Genomic DNA, 12,653 nt, shown 5'->3' on the forward strand with positions numbered 1-12,653 from the left:
CAAGCGTGTTTTACATCGCCATGGACTGAGAGGCTGCCGTGCAAGAAAGAAGCCCTTGCTCCAGAAAAGGCACCTTAAGACTCGGCTGAAGTTTGCTGCTGATCACATGGACAAAGATAAAACCTTCTGGAGGAAAGTTCTCTGGTCAGACGAAACAAAAATTGAGCTGTTTGGCCACAACACCCAGCAATATGTTTGGAGGAGAAAAGGTGAGGCCTTTAATCCCAGGAACACCATGCCTACTGTCAAGCATGGTGGTGGTAGTATTATGCTCTGGGGATGTTTTGCTGCCAGTGGAACTGGTTCTTTGCAGAAAGTAAATGGGATAATGAAGAAGGAGGATTACCTCCAAATTCTGCAGGAAAACTTAAAACCATCAGCCCGAAGGTTGGGTCTTGGGCGCAGTTGGGTGTTCCAACAAGACAATGACCCAAAACACACATCAAAAGTGGTAAAGGAATGGCTAAACCAGGCTAGAATTAAGGTTTTAGAATGGCCTTCCCAAAGTCCTGACTTAAACCCCATTGAGAACATGTGGACAGTGCTAAAGAAACGGGTTCATGCAAGAAAACCATCACATTTAGCTGAACTGCACCAATTCTGTCAAGAAGAGTGGTCAAACATTCGACCTGAAGCTTGCCAGGAGCTTGTGGATGGCTACCAAAAGCACCTAGTTGCCGTGAAAATGGCCAAGGGACATGTAACCAAATACTAATGTTGCTGTATGTATATTTTTGACCCAGCAGATTTGGTGACATTTTCAGCAGACCCATAATAAATTTATGAAAGAACCAAATTTTATGACTGTTTTTTGTGACAAACATGTATGTGTTCCGATCACTCTATCACAGAAAAATAAGAGTTGTAGAACTTATTGAAAACTCAAGACAGCCATAACATTATGTTTTTTTACAAGTGTATGTAAACTTTTGACCACAACTGTATATAAGAGTATATTACTGTTGTACACTGCTTGGCCAAAACAAAGTTGCCACCAAAAAAACTTCTATGACATATTTTGTTACGGTACGGTACACATCTAACATTGTAGATCAAGCAATGTTAAAACCCTGAAACTTTTTTTATTTTTATTAAATGTATCATATTTTTGCACACTATAAGGCACACTGTAGGGGGTAAAAATAAATAAATTAAGCTAAATAACTTAAGTCAGAGGAGCGCTGGAAGTTAATCTACACAGTTTTCCCTTTTGAAAACTTTTGGGTGAGTAAAGTGCTTCCATTTATTTACAGTAAGCTTAGATTCCTGAATTTCTCCAGCACTAAGGCTGAAGTATTATCATTAACAGCTAACCGTTAGAGGGTAATGCTAATGCTGCTCCAGCAGTGCTATCTGGGGTTAGCAGCAGTCTACAGGCCGATAATACTTACCTCTGAACAGCGAAAGAGCTAGCGCGGTTAGCAGGGTAATGCTAATGCTGCTTCAGCAGTGCTAGCCTGGGTTAGCTGCAGGCTACAGGCCGATACCACTCACCTCTGACTGTGTCTGTGCTGGAGAACTAAACTCCTGTATAACGCTGTACTTCAGTGGAGTGGCTTTACTGCTTCTTAATACCTGACTGGTAAAATTAATGCACAAGGTGCACCAGTTTAAAAGGCACAGTGATGATTTTTGGGAAAATTAAAGGATTTTAAGTATGCTGTCCAGTGTTCAGCCTCACTCACAAGATAACACCTCACAAGATAACATTCCCAGGCTTTATCACATGACCTGTGGCATCTTCGTGTATTTACTCACGTGTTGTTGTGATTGTTTGTTTTGGATCTGCACTTTTGACAGATTTTTTAAAACTTGACATAAGAAGAATTGCTACAGGGAATCTGTAGATTTTATAGGGAGTAAACGTTAAAGTTGGGATTTAAAGCTGATGGTTTTCATGTGCTTATCTGATCGTTCCAGGCCAAGGACATGCAGCAGATGGTGAAGCTGGAGGCGGAGATGGACCGCAGACCAGCAACAGTAGTGTAACAACTCCATCTTCAAACTAAGAAACGAAGAGCAAAAGAGAGAGAGAAAGAGAGAGAGACTCCTTTCTGTAAGCCACCACTCCCACCTCCCCACCCAGAAACCCTCAGACGGCCCTCCTGCTCCTAACCACCACTCCCTTACCACTCTGAACCACCACGCCAACCCTTCTGTATTCCAAGTACAACTAATCTCAGACATCGGCCTCTGCAGTCTGCAGCCCCTCACTACTGAGATACAGAGCGGTCGTCTACAAAAGTGTGTCTTCTTAAAGCAGCCAGGCACTCGGTGGGACGGACATAACCCACCGCCGCTGCCACCTTTATTCTAATTCATGCCTTCAAACGTACCGCCGCCCACACTGATCATCAGATCAGCCCCTCTTCAGTCTCCCCGTCGTGGTGGCGCGAGATGAACGGAACCTGAAGTGTTCTTTGTAAACCTTTTAACTTCTGTCTCAATGGTACTAGTTCATAGTAGCAGCACCAGGCAAATAGAGGTACTCCTGAAAAAGAAATATTAGTTTGTTTTATGTGAGCACAACGTTGTTGATGAGGCGCTACACAAGAAGTCGAGTAAAATATCCTGAGCACTTTATACGTGGTAGGCCGTCAAAGGATTATTTTGGAATCTGTAGCAGTGCACTTGGTTTCCCCTGTGGTAAGAATGTACAGTCGAATGTCTGAACACTGTATTTTAGGTGGCAAAGGTCAGGTGTGAATGAAACCAAACGTAGTAGTCAGTATAGTTCTTACACTGTTGTTTTTTTTTTGTTTTTTTGTTGTTGTTTTGTTTTAAAAATGCATTTCTTTTTTATTTGGCTTTTTTTTTCAGATATAAAAAATGAACTGTTTTACCCAAATCTGTGATTTTAATTCCTCAATAAGCTTTTGTTTTTTGTTTCCTTCAGTAATGTATTTTTTTATTTAAATGCCACTATGATTTCTTTGCATATATTTACAGACACTGTACTGTACTTGCTGTTACACTGTTTAAACGTTACAACAGCTATGGTGTTGAAGACATTCCATGATGATAGACCCGAAAACAGATAGCCCTGAGACGAAAGCGTGAGAAGAAGTCTGCTAGGTTACGATGCCGGTGGAAATTATAGTAGAAACAATCACTGAAATGAGCTGAGTGCAATGAAGATTGAGGGGGTTAAAGAAACACAGGAATAGGTGCTTTAGTCTCACTCTCACATTAGTGCTCGAGGTTCATTGTATTTTTCTTTGTATTTTTTGCTCGAAGAACGAGGCAGTCAAACAGGCAGCTCCTCCTGTGGGTCTTAAAACAGACAACACACCTTCATTCACAGGACCATAAGAACCATAAGTTTGAGAACATTAAAGAACCACTTTGTTTTCCTCTCACTAAATGATGTCTCCTGTTGAAATCTACTAGAAACTGAGAAGAAGAGAGTATATTGTATATACTGGAATGTATGTAGTTCATTTAACCAAAAGGTTGAACCGTATGCTTATTCTAAGGGCTCTGGGATAGTGTGTACATGTTTGTAATGGGAAAGCCACCTATCAACCACTAAGTTATTTTATTTCCTCCTTGTTTCTTTTATTTTTCTTTCTTTCCTTTTCAATCCTTACCATCAGGAACTGGTACCTGTATTATGCTTTCACCACATATCTACTACAGAATAATAAGCAAAGTGCTTTTAAACTTTAATGCCACTCGATGTCTGGTAGGACGTTTAAATTATTTTACAAACGAAAAATGCCAAAATAAGGGTTTATTTATATACAGATATATATAAATATATAAATATATAAATATAAAAAAATATATTATTAAATATGGTGTGTAGTTTAAGACTATATTTCGTTAGTTAGAGGCTTTTTGCACTAGTTGAATGTTGCGCGACTTTCATGTAGATTTTTTGCTATATAGTTTGCAGAAAAAGCAGATTATTTTTGCAGAACAATTGTATGCTTTGAATTTCATCCATTTATATTGTTTTTCGTTTGTTTGTTTTTTCGGAGCTATCTGCAGCTAGTCAGTGGACCATTCTGTGAGTGTTTTTGTATTTATATTGTATTTGTCAAACTTCTAGCAAGGAAAAATACTAAAAATACTGTTGTTATCCTGCTACTTTAATACCGTTTTATAGTATGTGTACCAATAAACTATCCAGGTGTTAAATGAAACTTCTGTGTGGCAGACTGGTTTCTCTCGAGTGTTGCAACCACACGACAGTGAACTATATCGTATCATACATCATACCATGTTCATACGTGTCAGACATTATACTGAAAGGTATGTCTGTCTCTTTATGATTTCTAAGGGAAAACATGTTAAGTAACATTTAATTCCGCAATGTGATTGGCTGAGAGAATTCAAGGAACGCCAAGATTGCTGTGTTTTTGATTAGATTTACTTTAAAGAACATTCTTAACATTTAGCAGCTTTGGCAGTGTGGGAGCCATTGGATCAATTTAAACTGGTTTGGAAATTCCAAACTTGACTTCCAACTAATGTTGGAAGGAATTATTTTCTCTCAGTGTGACACTAAACAGTGATAATGAATATGTGATATAATTGTTGTTAGTGTTATTTAGATCAATACAGAAGTGCCAATATCTCACATTATAGCACATGTGTATTATTGCTTGAAAATGAATGGTACATTTGAGTTGGTCAGAAAGGTCAGAAATGGGTGTAGAGTTCAATATATAAAATAACTAATTAAAATCAGAAAGTATCAGTTTAAAAAAACTCTACTTTCAGCAGAGCTTCAGTAGATCTTAGTATCTCCAGAATCTCTCAGCATGGTAACTGAAGGTTTAGTTACTAGTTTTTGCAACGGTAAACCTATCCAGGTGCTAAAACAACAAAACTTAACAGAACCCAAACCCATCTCATTGAATGTTTTATTTTTTCCTACATTGTAAATTAAAAATGTAAGTCATCTAGATTATGAAGGAACACATAATGAATTATATAAAATACTCTGTAAAGTATTTGGGTGACTCTTATCTGGGGAGCTGTTAACTTGCGGTAACTCTTGCTCTTCCTTTCCTGGGGTGGTCCTAATGAGAGAAAGCCTTGAAAGGAACCGACTAAATGATACTTGGTACTACATAACATGACAGTGTGTAACTTTTTTCTATCCACCTCAGCATGAGCTAATTCTCCACTGTTTTTCTACACCTTTTTTATTTTTTTTTGCTAATAACCACATTCAGCAATTCCTATCATGCAGTCGGGGTCGTCTCTGAAGTACCTTTGATAATTACCCCATTAATGACTCCATTTACAAACATCAAAGTCTGCTAATCATGTTTAGGTTGTCGTGGCAACTCCAGAGCCACAGCATAAAACAGCCATGAGTGTGAGGTGAGGAGAGAGGATTCTCCTTGCTGCTCCTCGGCTTGGTGCGCTCCTTGTGCCTGCCTGTGTTTGCTGCAACTGTGTTTCCATCACTTCAGCATTATGCTGAAGCTCTCCGAGAAGACCGACTCTCAAACGGACACCAAGATCCTTTTAGATGCCATTTCCAAAGACAAGATCCACCTGGCCAGATTCATTCTGGATGCTCTGGATGGAAAGATCGTTGACTCGAAGGCTGATGGCGCTCGGACCCCTCTCATCTCCTCAGTGTTCCTTCTGGACTCCCACGCCAGGTCCAAATTTATGAACCTACTCTTGCAAAGGGGTGCCAATGTCAACCAACAGGACGAGAGTGGACGCACTGCGCTTAGCTACGCCTGTGAGAAAGGTTACCTGGACGCCGTTAAGATGCTGGTGAGGAACAATGCTGACCCTGAGATGGCAGATGTTTGGGGAAACACGGCATTGATGTATGCGGCCGTCGCTGGCCATTCTCTGGTTGTGGAGTTCTTGGTCAGGGCTTTCAAAAGGCTAGGCCTCCAAATCGACCGGCCCAACAAAGTGGGAAACTCTGCCGTGGTGGTTGCAAAGTACCTTGGCCATACAGAGTGTCTGACTGCACTTATGTGCCTCTCCAGAAAGATGTATGAACATGATGAGATCTTGTGTGAAAGATCTGAAAATACCAGTGATAGTGACGACAGTTATGAGACGCTAAAAGAGGAATTGTCTGAACAAAGGGACTGCGAACAAGCGACTCTGCACAGCAAAGGTTTTGCCCCAAACGGGATGCGACTACTTTTGGGCTCAGGTCCCAAAAGGTCCCTCGTTTTACAGGGCAAAATGAAATCAATGGACTCCATTAAGGAGATGGAAAGGGAAGGTGACACCTTGGCACCTTCCTCACGAGGCTTCTTTTCCAGTATCCTCACCCCGAAACCCCTTCAGAGGTCCCGAGTCGTCCTCACATCAAAGCAAGGAGTGGACACTTGCACCAGCGAGCACCTACCACCACTGTCAAGAGACGCAGAGCAGCATCACATGTTTCCATTCTATTCTCCAAGAGTGACCAAGGACGCATGCAGAAGCTCTGTATCCCAGAGCCTGTCCCCTGGTCCTCTCTCTGGTCCACTGGGGATTCTACTGACTCCAATCAGAAAAGCTAACAAAGAAGACTGTGAAGGAGATGGGTCTAAAAAAGCTCCTCATAATTTTGGCATGAGGCGCTTTGATGACAGTTACTACCGCAAGCGATGCAGCCTGCCTACGAGTGCTCTAGGACCAGCTCGACCAGAACATGCCCCTAAGCCCCTGCGCAACAGCAAGACCGGCCTGAAACCAACTGAGATTGAACTCCAGGACATCCCAGCAGTCCCGCAGGCAAGTACCCCTGCCTTCTCCGTCTTGGGCAGTAGACTGCTACGCCGCTTCACCTTTCCAGAGCTGAGAAAGAGTGGAAAAGACGGTCTGCTTGGATGCAACGGGCCGCAGGACCCACAAGGACACGGTGGGTGCGGGACAGGTGTGCGAGGACTGCCCAGGTCAGAGACTTTTCCCCTGGGACAGAAGCACCCCCAGGTGGGGAACAAGCCGAGCGTAGACAGCATCAGTGCGGTGAAATGCGAGTTTGACTTTCAGCCCAAAGTGGCAGCAGCTGCCACAACTCAGTGAGTACATGCTGTCGTTTTAAGACAAGAGCTGAAGAAGAAGGACTGAACAGGCAGGACAGGTATTTAGGCATATCTGCCTATAGGAGACCCAAAAAAAGTATATTTTTTCCAGTTCAATATTCATGATTAATATTAATGTATTATTTCAAAATAAAAGCAGTAGCTGAAAAAATAGTTGCATTTTAAAGCATCACAGTTTTTTTTACATAAATAAAAGTATAATATTTATTGACAATATAGACAATTACTATCAAATACTTTGATACTTAAATTGGTATAAACCTTTTTTAATAATTTTATGTCAAATGTAACCATTGTGACATGAATAGAGAAGCATATATATATATATATATATATATATATATATATATGTATATATATATATACATATATATACATATATATATATATGAAATAAAATCTGTGTACATAAACATTACTAGAGGGATTTTAACTTTAAAATGACGAACATTCATACTTTTACACGTCATGTTATAATTACTAGGTTATCATTATTATACATTATTATTTTACAGAATAGCAACTTTGTTAATAGGTGATAGTTTGATAGTTTCCTATATAAATGACCACTAATATGTTTTAGCTTTCATAACTTTTTTTACAACATGTAAAGTCATTCCTAACAATGTGCTGTCATATCTAAAGTGTGCAGTTATTATAGTTTCCTACTTTTTATGTTTTATTACTTTATGTCTGTTAACAATGATTAATAAAGAGAACTCTAAAAAGAACACTCCGTGAAAATGTGTGTAACCTGATAAAAAAGAGACAAAGAAACTTCTCCATTCAGTAAAACATCCAGAATATATCAGTGTAGAAGAAGTTTTGCACTGATCTCTAGTTTTGGGACCTGGTTTATGTGTTTTATATCTGTTGTAATAGATGCACTGCAACTGCTATACAACCTTGTACTTGTAAAGCAGTATGAATTGGTATGTTGGTGTCTTACAGCCTATAGTTTCTAAACACAGCTGATAATAGTGTTTTTGTGACCAACCCCTGTGAATGTTTAACATTTACTGTCAACTATCAATTAAAGGTAATTAGGCTAATGTCGACAGTAGTCACTCTTTTGTAGTTCGGCCAAGGCTTTCAAGCCACAACACATAAAACGTGTCTCACAAACTTCAAATTGTTTTTAGTTATGATCTAGAAGTGAAGGGCTGATGTTACATGGCAATTATGTTTAAGGATTGCACAATATTCTGAATGGAGATTCTCCAGAATAATTCTTAATTATTGTAGAACTCTAAATGTTCAATAGCTTGTATGCGTCTACTCACTTAATGTTTCTTCTTAAATCAAGAGTTTAAGAATCAGTCTCTACTCTTCTTTACAGTACTTCTTTACATATTGGAACACCTACAGAGGATTTGAATGTCTTTAGCTGTGAAAGCATCAGTGGAGTCCTCTGTTCATGTTGGCTGATTAGTTCTGGATCATAAACTGCACTCCCATTCATCCCAAAGTTATTGAATGGAGCTCAGTCACACCAGAAAACACATTCTCACTGCTGCACAGCCTAATGCTGTGGGGATTTATAATACATGTTTGCATTAGGATTAGGTGTCTTAATACATTTGAGTACAAAACAGAAATTATGGATATATAGTGGCAGAAAATATTGTGGCTTGTGTTTTAAAATGTGTTTCCAGGATGTATTTACTTATTTTAACCCCTTAACAGACCAGCATTTTTGTTAATTTTCTGCCTGATATTCTTGATATCTTAAATATTTCTATTCAAGCATTACATAAAAATGTTTCATGTTAAAAAAAAATACTACAGATTCTAATTGTTATTGTAATAGATTTTTTTTTTTTAAATTAAGTGAATCTGCAACATAAAAAATATAATAAACAACAATCATAAAATTGGCACATTCCTAAACTCCTGAATATAAATCAAACAGTTTATGTCCTCCAAACCTTTCGCTTCGTTATGTTTGTCTAGTTTTTACGTCTCAGAATTTGGGTTGATTCCTGTTACTGATCTGGTATTATTAAGTAGAGTATGGAGTGAACAGGCAGCTTCCCTAAGTGTCCTGTAGGAGTCTTCAAAGACCTCATATTTTCAGAATGTGAATAATCTATTTTACTGCAGAGAAAATGTTTTTGTATTATCTTCACCTGTAGCCTGTATACGGGACAAGGCATGTTAAGCTGATGTCTGTACATTTGGGGATTTGGAGGGATTAATGACCCTCTCTGGTAAGAATGGGTAAAAATCACTTTAAACTAGGTGGGCATAATGCGGTCTCCTTTTAGAGCAGATTAATCCGACTCCAGGTTATGTTCAGTCAGAGAGAGAGAGCCCTTTCAGCTCACGGAGCTCTCTCTGCCGTTCAAACGCCAATCCGATATTAATCCTGGTTTTAGACTCAATCGCATTCCTTTTCGGCTTCAGACCTTGATTCACTCCTTCGTTTCTTTGGTTTTACTATGAGTGAATAAGTTACTGAGGTCAGAGTTTCCCCTTCTGAAGTCTCCATTGCTCCACCAGCCGCTTGCGTTTAGTAAAACTGAGCCGGAACCTCTTTTAAAGGCTGTACGTGTGACGTAAGTACATAAAGACGCGTGACGTGGCCAGATGATATCCCGCGAAAAGCAAACCAGACACCCCAGTTTTTAGAATAAATATATTAGGCTTAGCAGGGATGGTCGTTCCAGCACACTGGTACCATTAAACACAATATTCTGTTCCTTCTCCACAAAATAGAAACAAAATAATACGGACTGCCACTTTACAATTTATAAACTGTGGAGCAGTAGAGCTGTGTTCTCTGTAATGATGGAGCTCCATCCAGTAACTTAAGGATGAATTAGAGTGGTGCTTGAAATCTAGAACTGATCGTCCAACCTCACTTACTAATGTTCTTGTGGCTTAATGCAATTAAATCCTCACAGCAATTTTATAGCATTCAGTACATTCAAAGTTATTTTCTGTTTGTGTAACTGAGTACATTTCCACCCCACTGACCCCACATCTTTCTAGACCTGTTTTAGGGACAGCTCTATATAAAAAAAATGTTTTTGTTCTTAATGTTCTTAGTAGTTTCTAATAATCTGAAAAAATAATAAAGCTATACAAAATATATAGCCCCCCCCCACCCCTTTCTTAAATGGTATGATCTACTTTCCCGCTCTTACTGAACCCTGCAGTAGCTAGCTGAGCTGAGCTGGCCTCACCCACACACTCGCTAATGCTAGTTAGCTAAGCTGCCGTTTGGCAGTCTGTGGTATGGTGGTTCCAGTAAGTACTGATAAAAAGGATTTATTTGCTTTATCTCTCAGATCTAAGACATTACACTCTTCATTGGGAGTCACACAGCACTCTTTTGGCTGTTATTTTTAGCTAAAAGTGGCTAACTGATGTTTTTAAGGTAATAAGCTAATCCTAGCTAGCTATAGCTACAGGTTGTCAATCAACTGAGCAAGAAAACAACTAGGTTAATGTTAGCTGTTGTGCTTACAGTCAGCCTATGTGATATCAAAGTCTGTAGCTATTCTGTATCAGATAATTATTAATATTATAACCTAGTATATAGATTTTCCCAACTCCTAACTTGTGTGTGTGTGTGTGTGGGGCGTCAGCTAGTTAGCCATGGACAAACAATATTTCTTGAACAATTCTCTCGAGTTGTCCTAAAATTCTTATTGTGAGCTGCCAAAATTAAACACTAGAAAATTATACTCATTATATTAAATGGAAAAAAAATCTAATAAAATTTTACACCTAAATTTCTGTTTTCGAATTTAGTCTAATTTATACAGATTGACATATTCTCAGTTTTTTGCTTGTTAAGGGGGGGTTATGGGTCCCTTAAATAATTTGAAGTGAATAGACAATAAAGTGTTTAGAGCACTGGAATGTCAGCAGCGAGCTTAAGGGTTTGGTGGGCTGCCACTGTAGAGCCATTCAGCAAAGCCTTTATCCCTCACTGCTCCAGATGGGTTAACATGGGTTTTACCCAAGTTTTTAGAAGGTGAACCCATTGTAGAGTACACTCACGGGCTTGCTGCAGTCATTGTTTGTGCAGCTATTTGTGGAGAAGCAAACATAAAAGAACAATGTTTTTGTAAAGTTGTGGGTTGGGAGATGTAAACAGCATGGTCTCTGTATATTACATAAAAAACAGGAGATCAGCAAAACATTTTGTGATTTTGTGTTTTAGTCAGGAGAACTAATATTATCAAGTTGAGTAAATTTACCGGCCAGTACAACTCAATAAAATGAGTTCAGAGAACTTTAATCTGAAAACTTGAAAATGCTTGTTAAGCCAATGAAAAAATGTGATTTAAACCAACTTTTAGTATACTACATGTGTCAATGCTCTTTCCACAGTGTTGGAACATACAGCTTTCCCATAGGCTTCTGGCACCATATATTTGCATATTGGTCGCCCTTACTTACCCTCTTTGTGTTGTCTATTGCCCAAAGCTACCATATTCTAGGCGTGCAGTGGTGTAATATATCTGTTGATTGCCAGGTCTCAGTGTTATAAGCTGTAAGAGCAAGACACCTTAATTTTGTTTTCCTAGTGCTCCCAGTATGTTGGTTTGGAGTGAAGGTGTGGTTATCTCCAATCACACCCTTCACTGGTAAATTACCCTACAGGAGTTACAGAGTTCACTCATGTGTTGCTGCAGTATTAAAAATATGCTACATATATTAAAAATCCCAATATGTATTTGAATAAATTAAATTCCTTAACAGTACTTGGAAAAAATGTTGATTTATTTAAACTGTTGTTGTGTGAACAGCTTTGATTGAATTAAGTTAAATTAATTTAAAATCTTATATATTTACAACTTAACTGAGTCAAATAAAAATGATGGCTTGACTGATTTAAGTTGAGCCAATAAATATGTTTTATGTTTTGTTCCATCATATATAATGTTAACACTTTTGCAGCAGCAGTAGTGATTCCAGCTGCTGCAAAAGTGTTAACATTATATATGATGGAACAAAACATAAGTATAATATTAGAAAAATTTAGGCTGTAATGATTTTTATGTGAGCCACTGTGTGGTATTTGTTCTGGCACACAAAAGAAAATTCATTGGCTTAATTCAAGTCATAATTTTGTTTTGACTCGGTTAATTAGTAAATATATAACATTTTAAGTTTATTCAATTTAACTGAGTGTTGACACAACAATAGTTTAATTAGCTCAACAGTTTTTTGTCAAGTATTGCAGGCTTAAATAATTTAGTTTATTAAATATATATATATGTATATGTGTATACGAACTCATTTTAATGAGTTGTTCTGGCCGGTATGTTCACTCAACTTGATAACATTAGTGCTGCTGACTAAAACACAAAATCGCTTTTTACAGTGTATTTAATTTTTTTGTTTCATGGGCTGCTGATGGAGTCGGTTTAGACGCGAGTTGGTAAAGAGCTTACAGTAAGAGATTCCGCGCAAAATCAGTCCAAAAAAATCATCCCTGACTGTCCCAGAGTCTGCAGACTAGAGCTAAATAGCACAGATTCGTCACACAAATGACCTAAAATTGCCTCCAGCTTTAGAAAGCCCTTAGGAAAACACTTAAAGCATTCTACAAAACACTTTTAGTGATAGTTTAAGAGATTGTTAAAGAGAATTTAAAGAGGAACATTAACTTGA

General features: G+C 38.4%; 1 protein-coding gene across 2 annotated transcripts in view; it reads left to right on the plus strand.

Moving 5' to 3' along the window:
* LOC103022380 (1-phosphatidylinositol 4,5-bisphosphate phosphodiesterase beta-4) overlaps positions 1-4,148 on the plus strand; it is a 129,313-nt gene extending 125,165 nt beyond the window's left edge. For both annotated transcript variants that reach the window (XM_007232816.4, XM_007232819.4), the window contains one exon: positions 1,921-4,148. In XM_007232816.4, the coding sequence (XP_007232878.3) occupies positions 1,921-2,009 (89 nt within the window). In that variant the 3' untranslated portion in view covers positions 2,010-4,148. The remainder of the gene's footprint in view (positions 1-1,920) is intronic.
* Positions 4,149-12,653: the final 8,505 nt, after the last annotated feature.

Source organism: Astyanax mexicanus, chromosome 1, assembly GCF_023375975.1.
Source record: "Astyanax mexicanus isolate ESR-SI-001 chromosome 1, AstMex3_surface, whole genome shotgun sequence".
Lineage (NCBI taxonomy): Eukaryota > Metazoa > Chordata > Actinopteri > Characiformes > Acestrorhamphidae > Astyanax > Astyanax mexicanus.